General features: G+C 52.0%; 12 protein-coding genes across 12 annotated transcripts; 5 read left to right on the top strand and 7 right to left on the bottom strand.

Annotated features, from left to right (window-relative positions):
• Positions 1-60: 60 nt before the first annotated feature.
• BKA58DRAFT_415821 (cellobiose dehydrogenase) lies at positions 61-3,506 on the bottom strand. The gene is made up of 4 exons (XM_046172571.1): positions 2,904-3,506; positions 782-2,853; positions 453-731; positions 61-400 (listed from the first exon to the last, which is right to left on the bottom strand). The coding sequence occupies exons 1-4, from the start codon at positions 3,114-3,116 to the stop codon at positions 304-306; spliced, it is 2,661 nt and encodes an 886-aa protein (XP_046030570.1). The 5' UTR covers positions 3,117-3,506; the 3' UTR covers positions 61-303.
• Positions 3,507-4,132: 626 nt separating this feature from the next.
• On the top strand, positions 4,133-5,701 carry BKA58DRAFT_6515 (glycoside hydrolase). Its single transcript, XM_046175675.1, has 6 exons — positions 4,133-4,436; positions 4,492-4,502; positions 4,554-4,598; positions 4,649-4,691; positions 4,750-5,027; positions 5,086-5,701. The coding sequence occupies exons 1-6, from the start codon at positions 4,317-4,319 to the stop codon at positions 5,330-5,332; spliced, it is 744 nt and encodes a 247-aa protein (XP_046030569.1). The 5' UTR covers positions 4,133-4,316; the 3' UTR covers positions 5,333-5,701.
• Positions 5,700-6,750, top strand: BKA58DRAFT_371994 (uncharacterized protein). The gene is made up of 2 exons (XM_046169086.1): positions 5,700-5,864; positions 6,119-6,750. The coding sequence occupies exons 1-2, from the start codon at positions 5,852-5,854 to the stop codon at positions 6,661-6,663; spliced, it is 558 nt and encodes a 185-aa protein (XP_046030568.1). The 5' UTR covers positions 5,700-5,851; the 3' UTR covers positions 6,664-6,750.
• Positions 6,751-6,811: 61 nt separating this feature from the next.
• Positions 6,812-8,517, bottom strand: BKA58DRAFT_6509 (Septin-domain-containing protein). The gene is made up of 7 exons (XM_046175674.1): positions 8,447-8,517; positions 8,320-8,392; positions 8,249-8,262; positions 8,158-8,200; positions 7,946-8,108; positions 7,588-7,898; positions 6,812-7,539 (listed from the first exon to the last, which is right to left on the bottom strand). Exons 2-7 carry the CDS (start codon positions 8,353-8,355, stop codon positions 6,961-6,963), a joined length of 1,146 nt encoding a protein of 381 aa, XP_046030567.1. The 5' UTR covers positions 8,356-8,392; positions 8,447-8,517; the 3' UTR covers positions 6,812-6,960.
• Positions 8,518-8,686: 169 nt separating this feature from the next.
• On the top strand, positions 8,687-11,655 carry BKA58DRAFT_6599 (periodic tryptophan protein 2). Its single transcript, XM_046175684.1, has 3 exons — positions 8,687-8,741; positions 8,788-8,900; positions 8,953-11,655. The coding sequence occupies exons 1-3, from the start codon at positions 8,724-8,726 to the stop codon at positions 11,489-11,491; spliced, it is 2,670 nt and encodes an 889-aa protein (XP_046030566.1). The 5' UTR covers positions 8,687-8,723; the 3' UTR covers positions 11,492-11,655.
• A 1,067-nt stretch (positions 11,656-12,722) lies between these two features.
• On the top strand, positions 12,723-13,140 carry BKA58DRAFT_371989 (uncharacterized protein). Its single transcript, XM_046169085.1, has 2 exons — positions 12,723-12,930; positions 12,996-13,140. Exons 1-2 carry the CDS (start codon positions 12,798-12,800, stop codon positions 13,109-13,111), a joined length of 249 nt encoding a protein of 82 aa, XP_046030565.1. The 5' UTR covers positions 12,723-12,797; the 3' UTR covers positions 13,112-13,140.
• Positions 13,141-13,556: 416 nt separating this feature from the next.
• Positions 13,557-14,719, top strand: BKA58DRAFT_6435 (uncharacterized protein). Its single transcript, XM_046175670.1, has one exon. It carries the CDS (start codon positions 13,688-13,690, stop codon positions 14,399-14,401), a length of 714 nt encoding a protein of 237 aa, XP_046030564.1. The 5' UTR covers positions 13,557-13,687; the 3' UTR covers positions 14,402-14,719.
• Positions 14,720-14,814: 95 nt separating this feature from the next.
• On the bottom strand, positions 14,815-15,678 carry BKA58DRAFT_433457 (uncharacterized protein; the record flags this gene model as incomplete). The annotated part of the gene is made up of 1 exon (XM_046173190.1): positions 14,815-15,678. The coding sequence occupies one exon, from the start codon at positions 15,676-15,678 to the stop codon at positions 14,815-14,817; it is 864 nt and encodes a 287-aa protein (XP_046030563.1).
• A 496-nt stretch (positions 15,679-16,174) lies between these two features.
• BKA58DRAFT_445937 (heterokaryon incompatibility protein-domain-containing protein) lies at positions 16,175-17,634 on the bottom strand (the record flags this gene model as incomplete). The annotated part of the gene is made up of 2 exons (XM_046174167.1): positions 16,175-17,418; positions 17,482-17,634. Coding segments are annotated over 2 exons (1,338 nt in total), but the record flags the coding sequence as incomplete, so codon positions are not given.
• Positions 17,635-18,490: 856 nt separating this feature from the next.
• On the bottom strand, positions 18,491-19,581 carry BKA58DRAFT_371984 (uncharacterized protein; the record flags this gene model as incomplete). The annotated part of the gene is made up of 1 exon (XM_046169084.1): positions 18,491-19,581. A coding segment is annotated over one exon (859 nt), but the record flags the coding sequence as incomplete, so codon positions are not given.
• A 399-nt stretch (positions 19,582-19,980) lies between these two features.
• Positions 19,981-22,446, bottom strand: BKA58DRAFT_433455 (uncharacterized protein; the record flags this gene model as incomplete). The annotated part of the gene is made up of 6 exons (XM_046173189.1): positions 19,981-20,877; positions 20,932-21,177; positions 21,327-21,802; positions 21,951-22,115; positions 22,167-22,383; positions 22,429-22,446. The coding sequence occupies 6 exons, from the start codon at positions 22,444-22,446 to the stop codon at positions 19,981-19,983; spliced, it is 2,019 nt and encodes a 672-aa protein (XP_046030560.1).
• Positions 22,447-22,683: 237 nt separating this feature from the next.
• Positions 22,684-24,272, bottom strand: BKA58DRAFT_304644 (kinase isozyme 4 mitochondrial precursor; the record flags this gene model as incomplete). The annotated part of the gene is made up of 5 exons (XM_046167022.1): positions 22,684-22,811; positions 22,863-23,562; positions 23,611-23,893; positions 23,945-24,064; positions 24,118-24,272. The coding sequence occupies 5 exons, from the start codon at positions 24,270-24,272 to the stop codon at positions 22,684-22,686; spliced, it is 1,386 nt and encodes a 461-aa protein (XP_046030559.1).
• Between the last annotated feature and the right edge of the window lie 203 nt (positions 24,273-24,475).

Raw genomic sequence — 24,475 nt, 5'->3', positions numbered from 1 at the left:
AAAAGAATGGTGTTGGAAAAGCAAAAGGAAGTTGCGATGAGATGAGATGGCAATCAGTTGCGATGAAAGGTCGATAAATGCGGGGCGCGATGAGACGCGCACTATGCCCCATTCGTCACGCATCCGTCACCTCGGCTCCCAAACATTGTGTGGATTTTATCAGCTCACGATTTCAGGCGAAGCACTCATGAGGCCAAGTCGCAGGAAGAGCGAGTGATATACACTGAAGCTAAAGTATGTACAAAGAAGATACCCCAGATGTATCAGATCTCAAGACCAGGGTAGGAAATGAAGGTGCGCCTCTTAGTTAGGGACGCATTGAGAGAACCATGTGTTGTTCACTGCGCACTTGTAACCCTTGACACAAGCTGTCGGACCAGTGTAGCCTTGACCACCGCATCTGGTATGAAGTTAGTATGTGTTCAATGTATAGAAGTTCTTTGTCCACTTACTGTTCCCAGGCGTTTGCCGTCTTGGTAGGAGTAGCCGAGGGTGCTGCAGATGTTTTGGTTGGCGCAGCCGATGACTTGGCTGGTGACGACGATGGCTTCACGGGGGCAGCTGACGAACTAGTCGGCGCCTTGGAAGATGAGGGCTTAGCGGTACTGGCGGATGACGGAGCGGACGACGAAGGCTTACCACCTCCACTGCTTGCACCAAGCGCAAGAATCTTGGCCGCAGCATGTTCTGCGAGCACGACAATGTAAGATGTAGGGTTGGTGAAGATGTGACTGCGCCATGTTAGTTGAAGGCTGATCTGTGATGCGGAGTATGAGCTTACCCAGGGAAGAGAGACGCGTCGACGACGTGGATGTTCTTCGTCCCGTAGACCTGAGTGTTCAGGTCTACGACGGCTGTTCCACCAGTGAGACCGCTGTCGGTTCCAATTTTTGCGGTTCCAATCCAGTGGTTGGCGCGACGGGCAGCCGGGGTCCTGGGAAGGCTAGCGACGTATTCCTCAACCGTCATGTTGGGTGAGGGTACTTGGAACTCGATCATCGGGTTCTTCTGGATAGCCTTCATCATGCTCTTGATACCGGCAACAACCACACCGGTGTCGGCATCGTTGTTCAGGTAGGGTGCCTTGCTGACGAAGACGTTGAGAGCACCGTTGATGGACAGTGCGCCACGCGAGGTAGTGCCGTGGCCGAGGTACTGGCTGATGGTAAGATGGTGGGTGTCGTTGGCACCGGGACCTTCAACACGAGCAGTCCATTGAATTGACCGGTCAATGCCATCACTTCCCTTGATCATTTCCCAAGCGAGAGGACCGATGTTGGGTGCAGACTGCGCAAGAATACCAGAGCGCTTGGAAAGGTATAGATCCTTGTCACTCTCGATGGGAGCATCCCACGCCTTGTAAAAGTCGTAGAAGGAGATGTTGGGGTGCTTGATAACAAGATCAGTGTTGACGTGGTCGTTCAAGTTCTGGCCAACAGGAAGGTTGATCCAGTCAGACTCGTTGATCATTGTCGAGCCGTCAAGGGCACTGTTCTTGACCACGTTCAGCTGGTCCTTTGGTCCAATGCCGCTGCGGAAGAGAACCTTGGAGGATCCGAAAGCTCCACCGGAAACAATGACACGGCCTCCAGGGTTGAGGTTGACTGTACCGCAGTAGCCAGTACCGCCAACACCGCTCTCAAGCTCAACGCCGGTGGCAGTATCACCGGAGCGAACGATACGGCGTGCCATGGTGTTGGTCCACAGCTTGAAGTTCTTCCTCTCAAGGGCGGAGACCATGTACGTGCCAAGGGGACCTTGCCTCTGACCGTTGTCGTACATGAAGGGAGAGTGAGAGTAGGTGCGGTTCTTCTGGTTCTGTTGGTCGTTCGCGACGACGCTCTTCCAGCCATCTGCACCGAGCGCACCGGATAGGACGTCGAATCCTTCCTGCTTGTAGCGCTTTCCGTCAACAGAAGGCGTGTCAGTACCCGGAATGCGCTTGAAGACACGGTCAATTGCGCCCTTGACATCAGCCGACTTCCAGCCGCTAGGGAATTGGTAGTCGAAATCAATGTCAACAGGCTTCCACCAAAGCGCAGCGTTGACAGCAGCGCCTCCACCAAGAACACAGCCAGCCATTTGGTCAATGTCGGTGCAAGCAACACCAGCAGAGTCAACCCAGATCTGGTTGCAAAGACCGGGGACGTCGAAGCGGGTCAGATTGTTGCTAGTAACCCAGTCAGGGCCCATCTTTCCGCCAAAACGAGCGAGAGATGGCGGGCCCTTCTCGAGCATGAGAACACTTTTGCCAGACTCAGAAAGCTTGTCCGCTACGGGAATTCCTCCAGCACCACCGCCAATGACGATGTAGTCAAAGGAGCCTGAAGGGGCAGGCGATCCCTGGCACTTGACAGGTGTTGTTGGAGTGGGCGTAGATGATGGCTGGCCAGATTTCGTGGGTGTAGGTGTACCAGAAGGCTGGTCGCCTACAAGCTTGAGGTAGTCGGTGTACTTTGCGTTCCTTGCATCCGCGGTAGGAGCGCCGAATTGAGACTGTCCCTTGTTGTGGAAAACCCAAGTGCCGTCGTAGATCTTGTCGTGCTGGGCCCAGCCGATAACGTTGACTTCGGTAGTAGGAAGTTGAGAACCTTCAGCACCGCCCTGGTTCCAGACCCAGCAGTGCTCGCATCGGTAGACGATCTCGAAGTGTGTGTCGCTCACAGAGTGGAAGATCTGAGTCAAGCTGGCATTGCCAGTGTAGTCATCAGGAGCAACATAGCCACCTGCCCAGACAAACTTGGTCTTGACGGCATCTTCTTCCGGCCATGCGACGAGCAGAAGGGAGTTTGGCATGCCACCAGCATGGCTGACACCGGACCATCCCTGCCTGTTTGCTTCGAGTGAACCTTTCTGAGAAATGTTAGCGGCTGCAGCGTCGATACAGTCTTGCTGTAACTTACAATATAACCAATGTACTCGTCGTTGGCTCCAGTAGGCTCTCCGGGAAGTACCCAACCCCACTCGAAACCACCTGCAGTCTGAGCGTCACTGACTGTCTGGCGCCAGAACTCAATACCGGTGCCTTCGTGGGTGAACGTTTCCTGCGCAAGAGCGAGAGGGGCGAAAAGAGAGGATAGCAGCGAAGCCGCTCGAACGAAAGAAGAGGTCTTCATCTTGGAGACTAGTTACCAGCACGTCGAAGATGAGATGAATTGACAAGCGCAAGTAGTAGCTGTGGCCTCTATCGCTATGCCAGGGTGCGGACGCGTTATATACATATCAGCTTTATGCTAGACTACGCCGCCATGTATGGGGTTGACACCCGTGGCCAAGCCACTACCTGGGGAATTTCCTTCTGGAGGCGGCAGAAGTGCGCGTTGAACCAGGTACGGAAGACGCGCGCTGGCTAGGATGGGCCAACCGAGAGGCGTGATTACCGTGGGCGACATCGTCATTGGTTGTTTCAAAACGTAGGTGATCTGGCCGAGATTCAAGGTTAGTCGTTAATATGTCGAAACTACGGCGGCATGGGTGGATTGATTGATGTAGATTGACAGAAGCCGGGATTGCGACTTATTCGCCGTTAGTCATGTGCCCCTTACCCGTTCGGGGCCCAGGCTTCCCCACAATCGTTTAGTGGCTGGTGGGATGGACCGTCACCTTCACGCCTTCGCCTCGCATCAGCCTCTTTAAATGCACCATCTGCACCACCAGAACTGTCGGAAGGATTGTCAAGTCAGTGCCCTTGACCCCGTGCAACCGCCACAGCCTTCTCGGTACCGGCTTCTTCCCGCATATTCCGCAAGGCTGCCCCAAAATGAAGGACGGCTTCCAAGCCTTCTCGCAGACCGACAAGATGCGCACGTTTCATTGATTGAAACGATCGACCAGACCAGTAACACACAATCTATTATATTACCCATTCCTTCTCTCGCTTCCCACATTCCAAGAGCCGCGCCACGGTGTCGCGGCATGTCTCGGTCATATCCTCCTCCCTGTAATTAATACTGCGGTTCTTCCACCCAACCGCCGGTTCAAAGCACGCACGATCGCAACCACATTGGCGCCCTTTGCCTATCTGGCATATGCCGAGGATCCTATACGCTGAGCAATTCGCGAAGCACGTGTCTCGTGCATACACAGTATATTTTCAAAGGTGCATTACGGCGGGCGAAATAGATTGAGGAATAGAAGATTTCTTGTCACGCGGGTCTTCCGCGAGTCGCATGCGTGCCGAGCTGGAAGGTCGTCCAGTTTTGTACAATCATTCCGTGTTCCATCTGGACAGCTTCAGGATGGTGCACAACGATGGCATATAGGAAGATCCATAGTAGCGTTGGTGAGGGTCATCATGACTTGAAGCAAGAATATACATGATGAAGGCTTTTGTGGTTACTCACTCGTTGTTAGCTAGCGTAGCGGCGCACACAATCTTCACCCAACTACATGTCAATGGCGTAGCGCAGGGACATACCAAGGGGATTCGAGTGCCGGTGAGCATGTTCGTCACGACTCTCACGTTGCTCCCCTGTTGACAGTGCGACATAGACGTACGACGGGTAATGCACCCCACAATCGCCTTCTGAGCTCTATCTCACTCACGGCTTCAGACCAATAACGGACGTAACATCAAACGATGTGATCTGTAATGGCGGGTAAAGCATTACAAAGCGTGGAACCAAGTGCTATATTGACCCGCATTCAGCATCAACCCCTACAGAACGCCTCTCCCCAAAGACATCATCAATGTATGTTGGTTGCGCAATAAGCAATTACGCCACATGGCTTCGGCTTACACCTTGTCAGGTCAAAGCTGGAGACAAGCTCACTGCCGAGTGGCACCACACGCTCGATTCCAAGCCCGAGACGGACAAGTCAGATCCAATTGACCCCGGTCATCTAGGTCCCATCATGGTTTACCTTGCCAGAGTCGATGATGCTTTGTCTACCAAAGTGACGGGACTCAAGTGGTTTAAGATCTACGAGGATGGTATGGATGCCAATGGCGAGTGGGCCGTTACGAGACTGTACAACAACAAGGGCCTGGTAGACTTCGTACTACCGTCGTGCATCCCCAGTGGACAGTCAGTCATTTATCTTCTTAGATACATCTTTATGGTCGACTGACACGGTTCCTCTCAGATACCTCCTCCGCGCTGAGCTCATTGCTCTCCACGCAGCCTCCAACTACCCCGGTGCTCAACTCTATATGGAATGTGCTCAAATCAACGTGACAGGAGGTGGCAGTGGCAGTCTGCCGACCGTCAACTTTCCAGGCGCATACAAAGCGACGGACCCGGGGATTAAGTTTCAACTGTACTGGCCGATCCCAACCAGCTACATAATCCCTGGTCCGAGACCATTCACCTGCTCTGCGAAGATCAGGTAGGCGGATATGGGTGATATTTTCGCACATACACACACGCACAAACACACATACATACATACACAAACTTACTCTCTCATCTCGTAATGAAGTACCATAACATGAAACACAAATGCAATTTAGTGAAAGGGTTGTCGAAATATACATAGACATTCATGATACTCAAGAACCTTTGAGAATGCCACAAGAATGACTCCCCCCATCAATCCGCATAACAAGCCTGGCCCAGTGACTATCTTCGTGTATGCACCCCACAAACAATCTGCCCATATTTATCTCACATGCATAACGTGTGACCGCAGCTTCCAACCGTGGAACCTTGGAACTTCGTACCTGCGTCAGCAGCTCCACTCAGCTTGGAGCTTCCCCACCAACACCTCGTGCCTCCGCAACCCCAAACCCTGCAACAACAATCCCGCAAAGTTACGCCCCACCGTACTCGACAGAGCTGGATATACGCCCTGATACTGGCACTCTGGCAAAATCGACGGTATTGGACATACGCATATAGCCATATCGAATATGCACGACGAACGTGAGTGCTTCTCAGACCCTCTTCCCCGCTACAATGCGTGCCCAGCGCGATGTGCGCGTGTAGCCAGACCATGCGACCGGCTGCGAGCTTTTCCAATCCCAGTACATCGCTTGAGAGCACGCCAAGAGAGCAACAGCGACCTCGACGTCGTCCCACCCGACATACAGGCTCTGACGTCTGGCTGTTCGTCACATCGCATCGCATCCCTTCACCCAACACAACAAGCGCGAACCTCACTAACACCATTCTCACAGATCCCCATCCCCTCCTCGCCCAAGTCCCCCTAACACTCTCGCCCTTCCTCTCCCTCCCCACATCCGTCCCCTTGCCATACTCCTACGTAACCCTACCGTCGACGCTGCCTCCCTCGATCCTCTCCCAGCAGCAGCAACAACAACAACAACAACAAGACCCGTCCAACGCCTCCGCCTCGAAGCCAGCATACGTCATCTCGTCAACAGGCACATCAGCGCATCCCGACCAGATCCTCACGTCGTGTGTCGCGTTGCAAGAGCACCTTGCTAAGCTAGAAGCGGACGCGAGGAGGACGTTGGCGGAGTGGGAGGAGAGGAGGCGGAAGGAAGATCTCGCGGAGAAGAGGAGGGTTGCGCCTGGGTGGTTGGATAGTGGTGTGCATATAATCAAGCCGGAGGCACCTGGCGATGACAACGCGGGTGCTGGAGGGCCGAGGGAAGAGAAAGTGCCGGAGCAGAATCTCATGGATTTAGATCCGCAGGCAGAGCGCAAGGCACATCAAGGCGAGGAGCTGGACAGGGTGTTTGGCGGATTACATGTTTAGTCATGACACCTCAACATCACGTATACCCAGGAACAAGACTTAGCGACCAGCGGTCTTCATAATAGATTAATACCAAGTTATAGAACTATAAGCTATGACGTGCTGTTTTAGCTCAAGCCTAGATACGCGTCGCCTACAGTGATCCTCACGGCGGCGCGACATTACAGACATATGAGAACCGAAGTTACGGAAACAGAAAGGGGAATCTTGAAGGAAGAATGTGGAGAATTAGTGCGACCATGCTGAATCGCTGCACCATCTCTGTACGTGCAACACCACCAACGCCAAAGGGTGCGTCTAGCGACGGCCGTGAGAGCGGTTGATGCTGCCCTGGAGGCTGTCCACTTCCGTCTCAAGACGCTTGATCTCCGCGTGGCTGGCCTCAAGGTCCTTGTTGAGGCGGTCACGCTCGGCAATGAGCTTCTGCTCCCACTGCCTGAAGCGCTGCTCCTCAACCTTGACCTGCTCGGTGAAACGCTTGCGGAGTGCCTCTTCCTCCTCCTTGAACTTGGGGTTGTCCAGCTTCCTTGGGCGCGCCTCGCCGAACTTCCTTGTCTCCATCTGGCCAGCGCGGTAGGCCTCGTAGTGGTTCTCCTCAGTGGTGTGGATGAGGTCGAGCATGTGGGTTCGAATGAGGATAGCGCGGAGCTTCTTGAAGTCGCAGTGCTCCTCGTTCTCGACTTCGGCAACACCCCAGGCGTATTGGCGACCCTTGACGGTACGGCCGTCGTTGGTCTGGACGTCCTTCTCGGAACCGATGACGGAGAAGGGCATGGCATCGATGAGACCGCGTGCGTGTTGCATGGCGGCGGCGTCGTCATCCTCGAGAGGGGGAGTGTAGATCTTGATGCCCTGAGCATCGATCACCTGGCGCACCTAAAGACGATCAATATCTGCTGGTGCCAGGGAGATGGATTGACTTACCCTCGCCTTGAACTTGGCCAGGTCTGTTGGGCTCAGTGTGTCGGCCTTGGCCACAACGGGGATCAGGTTGACGCGTGTGCACAGCTTCTTCATGACCTCAATGTCCAGGGGCTTCAGGGTGTGGCCGGTGGGGCGGATGAAGTACAGGCAGGCGTGAACACGGAGATCAATCTTATCAGAGCGGCGCGGTTGTTGCTCCTGAAGCATGTACGACTCGTGCTGGTCGTCGAGGAACTCGATGATGGGTTGCCACGAGTCGCGGTTGTTGACGTAGTCACCGAAACCGGGGGTGTCGATAACGGTAAGACGGACTGAAGGTGTTAGCAGAGGCAATGGACAGCAGGATGGTGCTGCATACCCTTGAAGAACTTCTCCTCGAGCTCGGCCTTGGTGATCTCAATCTCGACAGTCTTGTCCATCTGCTTGTGGTGTCGTCGCTTGTGGTCGGCGTAGTTCTTGATGGTGGTGGAGAAGAGGGTGTTGATGAAGGTGGTCTTTCCGAGACCAGACTCGCCAGCAACCTGAGCTAGTTAGATTGGGTTTCATAGACCATAGCGATGGTATGCGTACCATTATGGTGAAGGCAGCACCGCGCTTTGCAACAATCTTGTGCCTGTGCTACGTTAGGGCCGAAGCTGCGTGTCCGCTTTGTTGATAGTACCTCTGGTTGGGCAGCTGCACTACATGTTAGTATACGAATTGAAGACATAGTCGAGCAGATGGTATACATACATTGGCAATGCCAATGGGGGACGCGGATTCGGCCATTGTGCTGATGTGTGGTTGACCGCTGGTATGTATGGGTCTGCGAGGTGTTAGCTATCTTGAGCCTGATATCCGTGGAGTGCGGCGTGGGAACATACGTGGAGGTGGCCGATGAAAAGCAAGTCAGCAATGAGGTTGCTGAGCAGCGTGCGATATGGGGTCTGGTGAGGAGGTGTGGTGTTGGTAGACAATTTGGGTCCCCTTTCTGCCAGTCGCCCATTCGGCAAGCACTGACCCTGAACGGGGAAACCGCGACTAATGCACACTACTCCACTAGCGCGTCCAGCGATGATCCGAGCTTCGAAAAAGTTCAAGATGCGACCATAATGCCCGCCACGACATGACGAGACCGCAGCCACGATAGATTGAAGATGAAGACTGACTTTCAGGTGAGTTGCATGCTTCCATGAAGATCTTCGCGTCTGACAACCACAGTTCTCCAACCTGCTGGGCACCGTCTACAGCAGAGGCAACCTTCTCTTCACGCCCGATGGCACATGTCTGCTGTCGCCGGTCGGTAACCGGGTCACGGTTTTCGACCTCGTGAGGTAGGCTCCAAGTTGCGACTGCCTCTCTCGATATGCGCTGATCATTAGTCAGCTCCAAATCATACACGCTTCCGTTTGCGCACCGCAAGAACATCGCACGCCTTGCCCTCAACCCTCGCGGAAACCTCCTCCTCTCGGTCGATGAGGACGGCCGCGCAGTCCTCACCAACGTCCCTCGTCGCATTGTTCTCTACCACTTCTCCCTCCGCGGCGAGGTCACCTCGATTGCTTTTTCTCCTTCTGGTCGGCATTTCGCAGTAGGCATAGGAAGGCAGATTGAAGTATGGCACACACCGTCCACTCCAGACGTTGCGGAGGGCGATCTCGAGTTTGCGCCGTTCGTGCGACATCGGATATATACAGGACACTATAACTCAGTCCAAAGTATAGAATGGTCGAGCGACTCAAGGTTTTTCCTGAGCGCGTCCAAAGACATGACAGCGCGGATATGGAGCGTTGATCAAGCAGAAGGGCATGCGCAGACAACACTCGGTGGACACAGGCAGGAAGTAGTCGGCGCATGGTTTTCCAAGGACCAAGAGACCATCTACACAGTCAGCAAGGACGGAGCGCTATTTGTCTGGAAATATATGCTACGCTACGATGCGCCCGCCGACGCCGACCCGGACGACGACGAGAATCTACAATGGGGTATCCAGGAACGCCACTTTTTCCATCAGAACAATGCGCATGTCACATGCGCCAGCTTCCATCCCGAGTCGAAACTGCTCGTGACTGGCTTTTCCCACGGTGCCTTCTTCATTCACGAGCTACCAGAATTTGCGCAAATTTCCAGCCTCAGCATCTCGCAGAACGACATTGATTACGTCGCCATCAACAAGACCGGAGAATGGCTAGCGTTTGGCGCGTCGAAACTCGGCCAGCTCCTTGTGTGGGAATGGCAGTCGGAATCATACATTCTGAAGCAGCAAGGGCACTTCGATTCGATGAACACAATCGCATACTCGCCAGACGGTCAACGGATAATAACAGCGGCAGACGATGGAAAGATCAAAGTCTGGGAAGTCAACTCCGGTTTCTGTGTAGTCACATTCACAGAACATATGGGCGGTGTGACGGCCTGCGAATTCGCGAAGAAGGGAAATGTCTTGTTCACAGCCAGTCTTGATGGCTCCATCAGGGCCTGGGATCTTCACCGGTATCGCAACTTCCGCACTTTCACGGCGCCATCGAGGCTTTCTTTTTCGTCCCTAGCTGTTGACCCAAGCGGCGAGGTCGTATGCGCGGGCTCCATCGATTCTTTCGACATTCACATTTGGTCCGTCCAGACCGGCCAGTTGCTCGACAGGCTTTCTGGACACGAAGGCCCTGTATCATCCCTAGCATTTTCTCCGGATGCTGGCACGCTGGTCAGTGGAAGCTGGGACAGGACTGTTCGCGTCTGGAACATCTTCGCTCGCACCCAAACAAGCGAACCGCTACAACTCATGGCTGACATCTTATCCGTTGCATTTCGCCCTGATTCGAAGCAAATAGCTGTCACAACTCTTGACGGACAATTGACATTCTGGAACGTATCCGACGCTGCGCAAGAAAATGGCGTTGATGCGCGAAGGGACGTTTCCGGTGGTCGCAAGATGTCAGATCGACGCACTGCAGCCAACGTAGCAGGCACCAAAGCCTTTACGTCGGTCAAGTACAGTGCAGACGGCACGTGTGTACTGGCAGGCGGCAACAGCAAGTACATCTGTCTGTACGATGTTCAGTCGGGTGTGTTACTCAAGAAGTTCACTGTATCTGTCAACCTTTCTCTCGATGGCACACAGGAGTTCCTTAACAGCAAGCTGCTCACAGATGCTGGGCCACAAGGTCTCATCGACGACCAAGGCGAAGCGTCAGATCTAGAAGATCGTCGAGACACAACACTACCTGGTGCCCAAAAGGGTATTGGCGCACGGAAAACACGGCCGGAAGTTCGCGTACCCGCTGTCGCATTCTCGCCAACCGGCCGAGCGTTCTGTGCTGCTTCAACGGAAGGTTTACTGATCTACTCACTCGACAACACGTTCCAATTCGACCCGTTCGACCTAGACATCACTGTCACACCAGCTACGACTCTCGAGACTCTCGCACAGAAAGACTACCTCAAGGCACTAGTAATGGCTTTCCGTCTAAACGAGCGCAACCTCGTTCGCCGTGTATACGAAGCTACGCCCGTGAGCAACGTCGCTTTAGTAGTCAAGGACCTACCATCAGTATACCTCGGTCGGTTACTTCGGTTTGTCGCCCTTCAAGCCGACGAGTCCCCGCATCTCGAGTTCAACCTAGTATGGATCGAGTCGCTACTCAGCAAGCACGGCCGGTGGATGAAGGACAACAAAGGTGGACTCGAGGCCGAGCTAAGAAGCGTTGAGAAAGCCGTTCGCAGGATACAGGCTGAGCTCGCAAGATTAGCTGATGAGAACATCTATCGCATCGAGTATCTACTGGCACAGCCGCCAGAGGAGAAAGAGAAGTCAGCTCAGCTTGACTTCGAGGTCAAAGCGATAGAGAACGGGATATCGGACGAAGAGATGGTTGATAGCGACGAAGGCGAAGATATAGGCGAGTGGATGGGCTTTGAAGAGTGATACCATTGTACGAATACGAATATTGATGAACTGTTACATCGAGGGGCCCAGTTGATCGTGATCACCACGTTAAGGAGGAGCTCACGTGCTCTAAAGTTACTCAGACTCAAAGAGTCTCACCGATATCCGCCGTATCTGACGTTGAGGCGTTGAAGATATACAAGACTGTGTGTACCTGTCATGGCTGCGGAGTTTCTGCAACGTGTACAATGGCGCCTGCGTGTCCCGAGGTTCTGAATGCCAGCAACCGCCCTTGCTCCAAGTTGCTCTTTCTGCATTTTGAACACACATGCTGGACAACCCTGATGGTCAAAGTGTATCATAGCTAATGTGCTCGGGAGGTGCGTGCTGTTTACGACGATCGACACTTTGTCAATGTATTGACGGAACTATTAAGCGCAAGAAGAGCTCATCACACCGCTTATTGTATACAAAGAACCTTGGCATGATCTCGACTCTTAGGTACAGGGAAGACGAATATCTACATGAGAGAATTAAGAAGGGGTCAATAGATCGTCGCGGGCCGTTTCTGGCCTGAGAGTGCCGTCCTTGTCAGCCGCCACAACATTGTCATCCTTGCTACGGAAAGACCTAGGCATCACCAAGACAATGGAATGATAGGCGGAGATACTACTCAGCATCACCAGACGCCGTATTCTGTATCAAATGTACGAGCCGGTACGAGCCGGTTCAGGCGGTGTAGCCACTCCAAGAATATTGTTTGAGATAACTCTTGAATAGTAAAAGCTGCCACTATAGCTTTTCCTGTCAATAGATAGGTGCGGATTCTTGTTCTATCCATACAATGACTACCTATGCTGAGTGGTAGCTTTCCTAATTTCAGACATCGTGCACGAAGACACGATTCCATGTACTCCAGGGCTGTATTAACGGACCAAACTCCGGATTGTAGTCTAGGCTTCTGGTAGAAGAGGTGAGAACGGGCCGAAGTCTACAGCTTGCCGAATCATCCAAAATAGTTGGTTCATGCGCTAGGCAATATTACAGCCCGTAGCGCGCCATACCAATTTTATGCAGGTGGTAGCAAGATTCACACAATCCAAGCCCTTGAATGTAAGCACCCAATTTTACAAATCGTACCAGGAGATCCCCGGCCAAATTTGAAGCTCAAACTCTATCTGAGCAGTTCCTTGAAATAGTATAGCGTACCACAGGTGAGACGGAAGACTGTGGCTTGCTCGTGGCATACAAAGCTGCCCATCGACCGCCTCACAGAATCACTTCTCTACTCAGCAGTCTACATTCACTCTATCACAAACCCCTCAGCACCCTAAGATCATTCACCATGAAGTTGTCTATCGTTGCCGCAATGCTTTTTGCCTCGCTCGCCGCTGCCGAGATAAGGTACTTTTGCCTGAAAGGTGGAGACGCGATCCCAAGAGATGAATGGAGCTGTTCTACTGCAGACAACCGAGCATGTAAGCAATCTCTTGTACGCGCTTTTGTCTTTGGTCACTTACTAACGGATGATTACCTTCTGTAGGCCAAAACAGAGGCTGTGTAGACGCTTGCTTTCCTGGTGCGAGTGCAGTTCAGGTATACAGAGTGCAGTTGTATGTATCACGTCGCAGAATTCAGAGATGCAGAGACTTATTTTGATTACAGGAAGAGTCCAGATGCTTGTTTTTGCTACTGCAGACAGCTGTAAAGATCGTCCAGGCAGGATCTGGGGTTGGTTCTTGAGGATTGTGTTGGTACACACATCATGTTCCCCAAGGCTGTCCGATGTACCGCCTCGATCCTACTTCGGCCCGGCTCATACCGAGCTTGGGTATACCTTGGTAGCGCCCGCGTTCGTAGTAATACATGTCAACATACAACAAGAACCTCATCATTGTTATGAACTCGTACGATCGTACAAAGGCCTATCAACAGATATGTGCGGTGTCAACAACGACGGGATGCGAATATGAGGCTGTAGAAGCTATAATCATCGTGTGCGAAATGATCCCGTTCGGATAAGGCACCTTCCATTGTAAAGCTAGGAAAGAGTAGCGAAGGTACAAAAGATGGAAAGGGCGGAAGAACATCGACGTGGTTAGAGCAGTTGCGTGCCTTGCTGACCCAAACACCACTTTCATTCCACTCACAGTCACACTTCAGCACATCACAACATCGATATTGCGTTATCGTTATACACTCACCCTCACTAGCCAAAGTACAGATACTATCACTATGGCCATTAACTCACGTCCACATCGCCGAAGTTTGCCAACTATCACCACGCCTGCTACCTCCAGTGCACATTGGCCCATGCCGTCCCTCGGGCCACGATCGTTCTCCTGCCCCATAGATCACTCGAAGGCAAATTCGGAGAAATTGCGGTCATCTTGGTGGTGCGCTCCACTTCGAATGAATACACGAGAGGTGTCCACGCGGAAAGAGCCTATGCGAAGCGATTCGCCGCAAGGACCTCCATCCCCGAACCCGATCGACAGGCCCACTGTTGATCCGAAAGCGATAGAGCCGAAGAGGCTGAGATTGATTCTGACAGAAAGGTTCATGAAGAGACGGCTCGAGGTTGGGCCCCGGGATCTGGCACCTTTGCACATTCGCCAACACCTAATCCCGTGGAGTATGCCCAACGAAGAGGACCTCCGTATGATCTTTGTCCCATGCCTTGTCAAATGGATACAAGAGTCAAATTACGAGGAGTCCGCCCCCGGTCGCTGCTTTTGTTCCCTCGTTCTTCACGTGTTGAGCAAACGTCTACCAGACGGCCTCATCCACAACGACCCCATCGACCGCGATAACTTTCGGTCTAGACTTGGTGAGATCTTCTCGGACGACGCAATGCCCCTTGATCACCTCCTTGATTACTGTGCGAATGGATACAAGATGCAGAAAGTCAGGAAGATACACAAGCGGCCAATGACGCATAACACTTAGACGGAGTATGTCGGCATGTTGTGCGAGGGTCTCATCCTGATGAACGAAGAACACTCCATACCCCCGAACGAAGAACCTCCCACGCCGCCAAACGAAGACACGCCCAAGGTAGAGAAGGGAAAGCAACCAAGAGTAGTGTCAACTTCACCAGAGCCTTTTAGAGGGCGTGCGCTAACGTTTGGGGCTGACGAGCGGGTAATTTACCGGCCTGCATCAATGGAGGATTGGAGGCGGTGTTTGCGTTAGCAGCATTGCTATCGTCTAGTAGGTACACTTCGAGTCAAAATCGCTTTCACTTTCACTAGGACAAAACTGGGGGTACTCTAGCAATTTCATCTCCTAATTGCTTGTTGCAGACTTCTTCCATGATTTGCTGAGCCCAAACCCAAGAACTGCTATCACCGCCCGCTCATCTAATAGCCTCCACCTCGATGACCCCAGTGATCCCGGCGTGGGTTATACCCATAGCTATACCCTCCGTTACCTTGACCATATCCTGAAGAGCCATGCCCTAAATTGCCATGATAGCCGTCGAATTCATTTACCTGGTTCTCAGAGCGACGAGGCGGTAGTCGAGGATGTCGTTGAGAAGGCGCGTTGCCATATCCAGGTTGTCCAGGATACGCACCAAGATCTTGGAGGCCCGCCCGACTAAACTGGTGTCTGAGTCTTTCCATAGTGTCAATGTAAGCTTCGTCAGCCGCGGTCGTCCATTCCAGCATCTCCCTCTGACGCTCGATTCGTCTCCCTGCGTGGTACGCTTCATCTTCGTCGTCCACGGCCACGCCTCTACTTCCCACATCATATCCTCTACCGTTTGTGCTGTCATTTCGTCCATTCATCCTACCATGTCCTCCATTAAGAGAACCTCGACCCGCACCTCCAAAACCACCCCTCTCCATCTGCTCCATCTGCCCCTGCAACCGTCTCGCCATCTCCTCATCCCTCCCTGCATCAACCTCAACCGGCAAACTCCCCTGCAGCCTTCTCGCCACCTCCTCATCTTGACTCGTATCCATGATGACCCTGCGTGGAATAGATACCTGGCCGTCGTAGTTGTCGAAGAAACGTTGCATGAAGGCTGCTTTGTCCTTTTCGTTGCGGACTTGAAGGAAGGCGCGGTGGAAGGTTGCTTGGGCGGCGGGCGTGGGAAAGTCGAGGCGCAGGATGGGGGCGGTGAGTTCGAACTTTTGGAGGGCATGGGGGGAGGATGTTATTAGGCTGGGGGTTTGAGTTGGGGGAAGTGGTTGGCGAGGGGTGTTGGTGGGATTGCTCATCATGGTATTTGTGTGTGTTGTTGGTAAAGAGTTGTTATTAATGTGGTTGAGCGCTGTTGCTCTGATCTGCGGCGCAATGAGGAAGAATATATGGGGAGAACAAGTGAAGAGGGAATACTTGAGGCAAACCAGCAGAAAGATGAGCTACGCCAGCTGATATACCATGTGAGTACAGTGCTAATGGTTTGAGTTTCACATCGTGCGCTGATACGCGCGCATCTTTCACACCCACGAGACGAAGATTCGAGTTGTTCATGTTCGCAGTGATAACCTCCTCACTGACACCGCGACCAGAAGGAGATACGACGAGATCTAGCAACCGCGCGTAAACTGATTTCTTACATATCAAGTTCCCTCTCTCAGCATTCCTCTCATCAAAAAGGGTGTTGAAACACATGGCTGTTCCACATGTTTCCTGCAACGCTAAGGTCTGGTGAATCGATAGGCAGTGACGGGGATACGTTTTCTTCCTGACTCGAGCATCATGGCAGTTACAATACTTTCGAGGAGAATGTAACCAGAAGCAGTTTGACGTTTACATGAAGATGGACATAGCTACACTATTGTCACTATGCGCCTTTCTCGTGGGAAGAGCCTCCATACATCCTCCAGAGGACCGTTAATGCCAACGTCGCGCGTGAGTCCTACACGCTGGAAGGCATATCTTTCTGACTTTAATCGCCGGAGAACAAGTGAGGTACGCTGACTTTGGTGTTCGTAAATCAAGACGCATACAGTCTCTACAGGTCCAGCTTGTGTAGTGTGCATTGGCGTTATCTCGTCTATGGCATCGGTGATGACGTCCCTCTCTTGGTCATTGGGGAAGACAACGTAGTAGTGCGTGTTACCGCATCTGCATTTCTCGGGGTTCTCTTTCCATGTAACCAGCGAACAATGAGCGAGCAGCTGGATTGTACCTGACTGAATCTCGCCATACTCGTCGTTAGTCTTTGGGACTATTTTGTAGTCGATCAACTGGGCTGATAACTCATGCCGCATTGGTGTAGAACTTCTAGCGAAGGCGCTGACTGCAGAGAGTGATCCCTCTATAGATGCCCAGGACCATGAAGGCACTCTCCATTTCGGCCTTGGATGCAAGTCAACGTGTCTTGCAATTTCCCATTGAAGGTTTTCAAGAATCCTACTTTTCCAGAGTCCTGCTAGATACTGGTCGCCAGGCTCCGCAAGTTGCTTCGCGAGTCCACCCAACGCCACGAGTTTGTCACTTGGATATGTCAACTGCAGCGAACTATGTTGCCTGAGTATACTCTGCCATATCTCTCCTGCGGCTTGTCGAAGCAGTATCCTCGAAAGCAGATATATCTTTGGTTCCTTGATAAAAGTTGTCCAGCTGTAATCTTGGGTACCAGAACACTCGCATCGAAACTCTTCGATGCACTCAAAGTGTAACTCGCTGCGTCCAAAATGTAGGATACGGGGAGATAGCAAGCGCTCTTGGAGGGCCCAAGCCCGACTCAGGAGTGGATATTCCTGTCTATGAGACCCCCACTGCCCGCCGAAGTGTTCTCGCTCGGCACTGAAGATGAATGTGCCTGCTTCTTCGTCTCCCGGGATGACGCGGGTCTCGAACTCGGACCATCTTTGAAACAGACCTTCATTTCCCGATTTTGACGACGTCGCTGAGATAGTAATCAGCGCATTCCGATACACGGTCAACATGCGAGATGCTTCTTGCGCCCAATCATCATGATCGTCTTGCACTATACATAGCGAATCAATCTGTGATGTCAGTATACACAGCCAGCAGATGTCCAAAACATTGATCGTGAACGAGGGTCTTACCCAAAGATACCGAATTTTCAACGCCCGAGCCACCTGAACGGCTTCTCGAAACGTGTTCGTCAACTGTGCGAGGAAAATGTTTTCTTTTCTTTCGTAAATTGTAACCTTCGTAGTTGTGAACTGTGAGGTAGTCCCCCAACAATGACTAAGAGCGGCTTACTTTCCATATTCCCAGTGGTTTCGACCAGCTTGACGGTGTCTGCGTCCTGCGAACTCAGATCAAGTAGCCGGCTTGGTAGGGGCTGGTCATCATCGCTAACGCAGGCTATATGAGTCGTAACACACATTTGCAACAACGTTCTCGCTTTTTGAAAAGCTGCCATCGATCCAGTGAAGCCAGTAGTACGATGAGAGGCACCGAATCGGCTCCATAATCTATCGTTTGGTAACGCTAGACTTGTTAGTCTCCTGTGACCACCAACGTCTGGGGCTACCCACAATCGGCAGCAAATATCCTTATCTGTAAGGATGTCGACACAAAGATCATCTCGACGCTTCTCAGTCCTTTCATGTTCGATCTCGTCTTTTCCTTGTCAGATACATCGTATCTGTAAGTTACATGGCCATCCATGTACGGATCCAGGATTTGGTAGAACTCTTTGTCATCTCTAAAATGCAGGAGCAGGCTCTTTGGAGTCCGATCTTGTTTGCCGTCTTCATCTAGCCAGCCACGGCAGCCTCTAACGATCACGTCGCAATAGAGACATGTCTGAGCTGATTCAACGACCGTGTCCCAAGTGTGTTCGGATTTGACGTAGTAAACGTGGAGATATCCGAAGGAATGACAGATGAGACACCGTCCATTGTGCAAAGAAGGGTGCGGAGGAAGTAAGGTACCTATGACGTCAAGTGGGGCAGGGCGTGACGAAGAAGGCATTTTATCATTGGTGTGTTGCCAAATTTGGATCGCAGTATAGCATATGCTCTCAAACAAGGCGGCATGAAACGATTTCAAGTACTATATATTCCACAACGTGCATGCGTATCGATACTTATAGGAACCGGAGGTGCAGCACATACTATGTACTGTGCCACAGACCTGCAGTCCCCGAGAGAATATCACCGTAGTGCTTCCGATTGATCAAGTGGAACCTCAAAACCATTGACTGCAATGCCTCATCTCAAAAACAAGCTGCCTAGAAACGCTAGGTGACAATCAACCACTTTCGCTTCCTGCGCTCATTCAGTACGCGACGAGACAGTCGGCCACCCCACCAACAACCTCTCAACCCTGATCATCATCACGGCCCGTCTACCGGCGAGCCGTCCCTCTTGCGCGCCCGCACCGCAGCATCACTATGATACTGCAGCATCGCCAACGTCTCAGCACGATTCCTGCGAATATGTTCGCGAAGCTCTTCCTCAGTCATGCGAGCGAAGATGGGCTTCAGCGCTACTGGCTCGTCTCCACTACCGCCACGTAGATTAGATTTAACATGCTGCCGCTGGCGCTCTTCGGTATCAGACACAACTTCCCATGAAGAGTTGCGACTGCGATCTACTAGTACAAAGGTATGTTCATCTGGAGATGGAAATTCTTCGTCCGCAGCGTCAGGTAGTCCGAAATTATCTGGAATCCAAGGGTCTTGGTGTGACGCGACGATTTCGGGGACAATTGGTTCTTGTATCGGTACTACCTCGCTAGGCCCGAAGTCTTGGTATTGCGACCTTCTGTTCCTCAATTGACGAATGTATTCGCGATGAACAAGATCGTGTTCGCTGCCCCAACGTGTTTCAGCTCTTGAATTGCGGCGTGGATCAGGCATGTACACCGCATCTACGAATGGTAGCGGAGAGGTTGGGCGGGCGATTTGGCGTCTTCGTACAGGTGGATCTAACGTATCGAGGTGGGCAAGCACAGGACCAATAACACGCTTCAGACGTTCGCACGAGTTGCTGGCATCATTATGGGATGGAAGGGTGTGAACGTGCCTTCTTGGTCTCGGCTGCTCCGTCATAACGAAGTAGAATGAGATCGAAAGAGGTACAACGATGGGTAAGGTGAGCAGTAGCAAGTTGAGCCAAGATTGGTCTTCGAAATAATGGATAGCCATGATCGCAGCAGAAGAATCAGTAGGGAAAAATGACTGATGCAGCATGTACATATACTGCCGAGAAGGCGTTCGTTCCATGTTTGGTGGGCTTGAACAGCACTTTCTCATAGCGCGGAGACGAAGCTTCGTTCGTACGCGTTTGCTACTCGTTGTCAGTGCTAGATCGAACGAGAAAGATTTGGAACTCGTATGAGTCCATTTGAGCAATGCAGATAGGAACGACCGTGAAGTTGTGTGCGGTGTTTTGCTGTGCCAACATAGTAGTATTAAACGCAGTCAATGCCTAGTCTTATCACTCGACGAGAACGCAGCTCAAGGAATACGCAGTTGTTGATACTACGATTGTGCTACGGATAAACCAATCCAAGCATCAACTCAAAGCAATGATCAATAAACCAGTCCAAGCGTAGAATACACGCCACGGTCAATAACCCAATCTACCAACTTAGTTCTCACCCATGTCCAACCCACTCATCTCCTCACTTAAACCATCGATATCGCCCAAGCTCAGATCCTCAATCTCGCTGTCCCCCAGAAAAATATGTTCAAAGTTCATTTCACCCACATCGTTGACAGGCGCGTACGTGGGATCCGTCATTCTGCGTTGAGCAACCGCCTCGAACTCGCGGTAGTTTTTCTGAATCTCGTCTTGAGACAGCTCGGTCAAATGACGGCGGCGGTTTGCGCTACCACCGTGGCCGGGCTGCTGAGCACCGAGACTGCTAACATTGATGGCCGAGTTAGGAGAAATAGCGTCGCTGTCGTCAGGTTCGCTAGTGAGGCAGATTGGCGAAGATGATCGGGGGAGTAGTGAGTCGTATTGTTCCAGGGCTGGTGTAGGAGGTAGAACGACTGTCTTCCCTTTGCCTATCAGAGATTTCTGTCGGTCCTCGCCCTGTTGCTGCAGTAAATCGGTGGCAAATACTGTTGAGACCGAGGGATGTGACGAAGCGACTGCTTCCCTTAAACGACGCACAATATCCTCACTGTACCGCAACACATCAGAACCATTGCTGTACACGTGTTTAATAGGCGGGTTGAGTCGTTTGCACATAGCATCAACGTCTTGCGCAATTGCGGCCAACTTCTTTTGCAGCGCAATGACCTCGGTAGACGTAGACGTCGTGGGCAGGTGGATATCACCAGAAGACTCCAGCCTCTGACGTTTGAGATAGGCGTTTGACTCATGGTCTGCTGACTGCAAGGTGGATGTTCCGTCAAAGCTCGTGGAGCGCAACGAGGCCTTTCGTTTCTTTGGCGACCCGGCTGGCAGATCAGGATCAGACAGCATGAATGCATCCGTAATCGATGTGGCTAAGAAGTCCGCTTTTTCATCAGGGCTCTTATTAGAATGTCGTCCAAACTATGCACTTGCACTCCTCAAATAATCATATACAGGCGAAACAGGTGCTTTTCGACGGCGAGTCTTGGACAGTGGCGTACTGGTGTACGACGGAACCCAGGGCGTCTGCAATTCCTTTTGCTGTGGTGTGTGGTTGTCTGGCGTTGCATCGACTCGTCGAATGTCCATAACCTCACCCTTGACGGCATATCGCGATACACGTTCGAAACGTACGTCATCCGGGAATTGTGTGATCGTTTTCGCTTGAACGATTGTCTCTGACACTCTCGATGTGTCTACCTAGCCTTCCTGTCAGTAAGAGTCTAGCAAACGACCGCAATTGCTTTCTAGCGAGTAATGCAAAAACTGAACAGGTTTGCAGCCGAGATCAAGATGAGATGATGCAAAGTAGACGATCTGACGTCAACGTAGGCTCTGGATTATCGTACCTTCGCTCTGTGTTCCTTCACTTCGCATACGACATCCTCGGGGAAGTATTCATAGCTCGAAGATCCTAATACGCTGAAGATGCGTTCAAAGTAGAGAACAACGGCGTCCCGGTCTTTTGACCCGAAGTGCATACGCCAGATATCGACATTAGGTGGTTGCGAGACGACGGCAGCGACGATAGCGAGCACAGGCATCGTTTTCCAGGCGATAAAGATCTCGACCGATAGGTATAGTCCGTCTGAAAAGCGTAGCAAGTAATCGTGCGTCATTATGTAGTTAAAGACAAAATTTGGTAAATCACCAAATCCGAGCGACCATCTCATGTTTGTTGCGACGGTTTCACTGTGAAGTTCATCGTAGAGAGCATCGATCATGTTGTGGATGAGATCAGGAAGATCGATGCGAACAAGACGCTTGTGGTCGGTGGGCAGGATCTGTGTCAAGCAAGGCCAGAGCTCGTCCTCGTCAATGTGATCTGCGACTCAATCAGCAAACGCAACTATGATAAAACAAGCAAATTGGAAGATCTGGCGACAATGTAGGCTCCAAAATGTTCAGTGTTTTCCTTGTGTGAGTTGCTGCTGCCGTGCGATGTCTGAAACAGTCTGGAATGGGGGTCGTACCTCGAAAAGCGCTCAGTCCAGCAACAATGTTTCGCCGCATGTGACTCTCGAAGTGTGAGACCAGACATTGCTGAAAAAGGCGTTCCCATATCGTGAGCTCGACAGCTTGGGCCGTCGATATGCCTTTCCAACACATGATCACGTCGAGATAATCGACATCCGTCGCTGTTGAGCATCAGCAATGCACCGAAATATGCTCGAAGGTTTTAGTCCTACCTGGCTGCTTGGAATTTGATCTCCTCATGCGGGGATAGTGCATGTGATATGGAGCACAATTCTTGTGAAAGTCATCACCGTACAAATCGATATCGAAAGCTACATTAGCTATGAGGCTTTCCAAGTCTTGACGTTCTGCATCGTCGGATAAGACAGGATCGGCTACGGGCGACGGATGGGCATGGCCAGTAGCGCCGACACCGGTGCGTAGCGATAGCTGAGAGTCTTAGTAGAGTTCGCAAGCACAGTCGAGTGTACTCACGAGATGTTCTACAGACATGTTGTCGTAAGAGATGCTCGTGAAGAATACGTCGTACTGGTGATTGGGCGGAGTCTGATTGTGATGGTAACGTCGTTGTCAGACAGAAGGTCGCGCAATCCAGGCAAACGTCTCCGTTGGTGTTGGGGAGGTACTCGTAAGCGACTGCCGCGGTACTGTGTTGCGACTGTGATGCGTAGAGAGTGCGTCTGCTCACGACAGCGCAGGACAACCGCAACATTCTCCCTTGTACACCACTTATATGGCGTCCATTGAGGCTCGTGTAGTCAGTCGTTCGTTTTTGTTGCCAAGCTTCGAAATTTGAAGAAAGGCATCGACGCCATAGCCTTCAAGACTGTGGATCTCGAGACTGCCAGCCCAGTATTCTGCAAGACTGTTAGCTACGCGCAGCCCCACCATTGTCATGAAATACCTACCAGCATATAGTCGCGACATGGGAAGTCCAATGCCCAGACGCAGGTCTGGTGCGCGGCTTGTCAATGAAGACAGCGAACCGTGATACAGTCCCGAATCGCCGTGCTTGGACCTTCTATCTAGACGTTGCTGCACCTGTGCTGCAGATTCACCTCCGGGCACCTGCAACTCCTGCAATGTTCCTAGTAGTTTTGGGACCCTCGCCAAATTTCGCAGCCTCTTTTCACGCCTAGGACCCTTGCTGAAGCTCCACAGGTATGGCAAGACTTCGTTCGGGATGCCACCACCCTGGTCAGAAATCCGGATAATAACGTGCTGCGAAGTTTCGCAGATCAATACCTCAATAGGCGGCAGCTTGGCGTCTTTCGACTTGCGCTCCTCGATGACAGCCTGAATAGAGTTGCGTAAGAGCTCGCCGATGATATATTCGAGATGACTCAAGATGTACGGAAACGTCGCGTCAAGGTGACCGTAGACCTTGATCTCAGGAATTTCGACATGTGGACCCTGAGCGGTCCTGATGAGTTCCTGCATCGTCTTGCCACAATTCTCGACTATCTCCTTCGCATTGCATCGCAGGAATATCTCGCCGACCGCCTCTTGGTCGTGTGGATGGACTTCAGCCTGTGGGAAATGCCATGGGGAATCGAAAGTCTCGGTCAGTGCTAGATGTTGTTCGGCAATGACGCGTCGCGAGATGCGCTGCATTGGTTAACATTGCCCAACAGTATGGATATACGGGAATCATACCGATCGTAGCATGGTAGTCATGAACTTGTCTGTCTCCTCAGCCTTCATCAAGCCTCGAACTTCGAGAACACCAATGGCGAGGCGGGGTATGACAGTCGCATGTTCGGTCAACGTCTCTTCTAGCACCTTGCAGTACTTCTCGTTATCTTCCAGCGATTTTATCTCGGGCACGCGGCGGAAGCGTTCGAAGGCGCGTAGGTACGACTCGTAGACATGAGCAAGATGAGGGTTCGCGACGACGACGTATGGTAGAGTCTGGATATCACGCAGGCGGTGCGCAAGTCTACACGTGTTCAGCACTTGTACTTCCGTTTGTCGGATACCAAGATCACACCTCGTGGGGAGCTCCAGACGGCAGTAGTTGGCCGAATCGATCAGACGAGACTCTGTCAAGGTTCTTCCAAAGAAAGTCAACTGGCGCAGGCTTATGGGTCTGGCTTCACGCAGCACCCATCTAGTCATATGTCAGCTGTGGATGTCGACAGGAGCATTTCCTTATCTGCTCACTCGTCCAAGGCCGAAGACGGTCTCCATGCGGGAGCGACGGCTGCGGCATGTGGATGTCGAATTTGTACCCTAGAGGCAGGCGATGCTGGAGACGCTCTACGGAGGATATCAGAACGTCGCGCGCACGACGCAAGAGTACGTGTTCCTATACTCATAATTGCTGGTGCGAGAGCGCACATGTGGAGGAGCTCGCTGAGGGAGCTGTAGCAAAATACGGGGCATGTGACGGCGGGCTCCGCTCACCGGCGCAACTTTTGGGAATTTCACTCACAACCTCTAACTATTGGTCGCAAAAGCAGAGGGACGCGCATTTCATGGCACCACCAGTCATATCACGCATGATGGCAAACATGCTGGG

Source organism: Alternaria rosae (genome assembly GCF_020736505.1).
Source record: "Alternaria rosae strain MPI-PUGE-AT-0040 chromosome Unknown BKA58scaffold_1, whole genome shotgun sequence".
In the NCBI taxonomy this organism is placed as follows: Eukaryota; Fungi; Ascomycota; class Dothideomycetes; order Pleosporales; family Pleosporaceae; genus Alternaria; species Alternaria rosae.
The sequence above is the reverse complement of the archived record's forward strand: the minus strand, read 5'-3'. Positions and strand labels throughout refer to the sequence as shown.

Bases quoted from the DNA above. Each gene is read 5' to 3' on its own strand.
- BKA58DRAFT_6509 (XM_046175674.1), bottom strand. From the start codon at position 8,355: ATGGCCGAATCCGCGTCCCCCATTGGCATTGCCAAT. The intron at 8,109-8,157 runs GTACGCATACCA...TAACTAGCTCAG, and splicing joins GTGCTGCCTTCACCATAATG to GTTGCTGGCGAGTCTGGTCT. The intron at 7,540-7,587 runs GTAAGTCAATCC...GATCGTCTTTAG, and splicing joins TGGCCAAGTTCAAGGCGAGG to GTGCGCCAGGTGATCGATGC.
- BKA58DRAFT_371989 (XM_046169085.1), top strand. From the start codon at position 12,798: ATGAAGTTGTCTATCGTTGCCGCAATGCTTTTTGCCTCGCTCGCCGCT. The intron at 12,931-12,995 runs GTAAGCAATCTC...TACCTTCTGTAG, and splicing joins TACTGCAGACAACCGAGCAT to GCCAAAACAGAGGCTGTGTA.
- BKA58DRAFT_6599 (XM_046175684.1), top strand. The intron at 8,901-8,952 runs GTAGGCTCCAAG...ATCATTAGTCAG, and splicing joins ACGGTTTTCGACCTCGTGAG to CTCCAAATCATACACGCTTC.
- BKA58DRAFT_415821 (XM_046172571.1), bottom strand. From the start codon at position 3,116: ATGAAGACCTCTTCTTTCGTTCGAGCGGCTTCGCTGCTATCCTCTCTT. The intron at 2,854-2,903 runs GTAAGTTACAGC...AACATTTCTCAG, and splicing joins ACGAGTACATTGGTTATATT to AAAGGTTCACTCGAAGCAAA. The intron at 732-781 runs GTAAGCTCATAC...AACATGGCGCAG, and splicing joins GACGCGTCTCTCTTCCCTGG to TCACATCTTCACCAACCCTA.
- BKA58DRAFT_6515 (XM_046175675.1), top strand. From the start codon at position 4,317: ATGATGAAGGCTTTTGTGGTTACTCACTCGTTGTTAGCTAGCGTAGCG. The intron at 4,692-4,749 runs GTATGTTGGTTG...ACACCTTGTCAG, and splicing joins TCCCCAAAGACATCATCAAT to GTCAAAGCTGGAGACAAGCT. The intron at 5,028-5,085 runs GTCAGTCATTTA...GGTTCCTCTCAG, and splicing joins TCGTGCATCCCCAGTGGACA to ATACCTCCTCCGCGCTGAGC.
- BKA58DRAFT_6435 (XM_046175670.1), top strand. From the start codon at position 13,688: ATGGCCATTAACTCACGTCCACATCGCCGAAGTTTGCCAACTATCACC.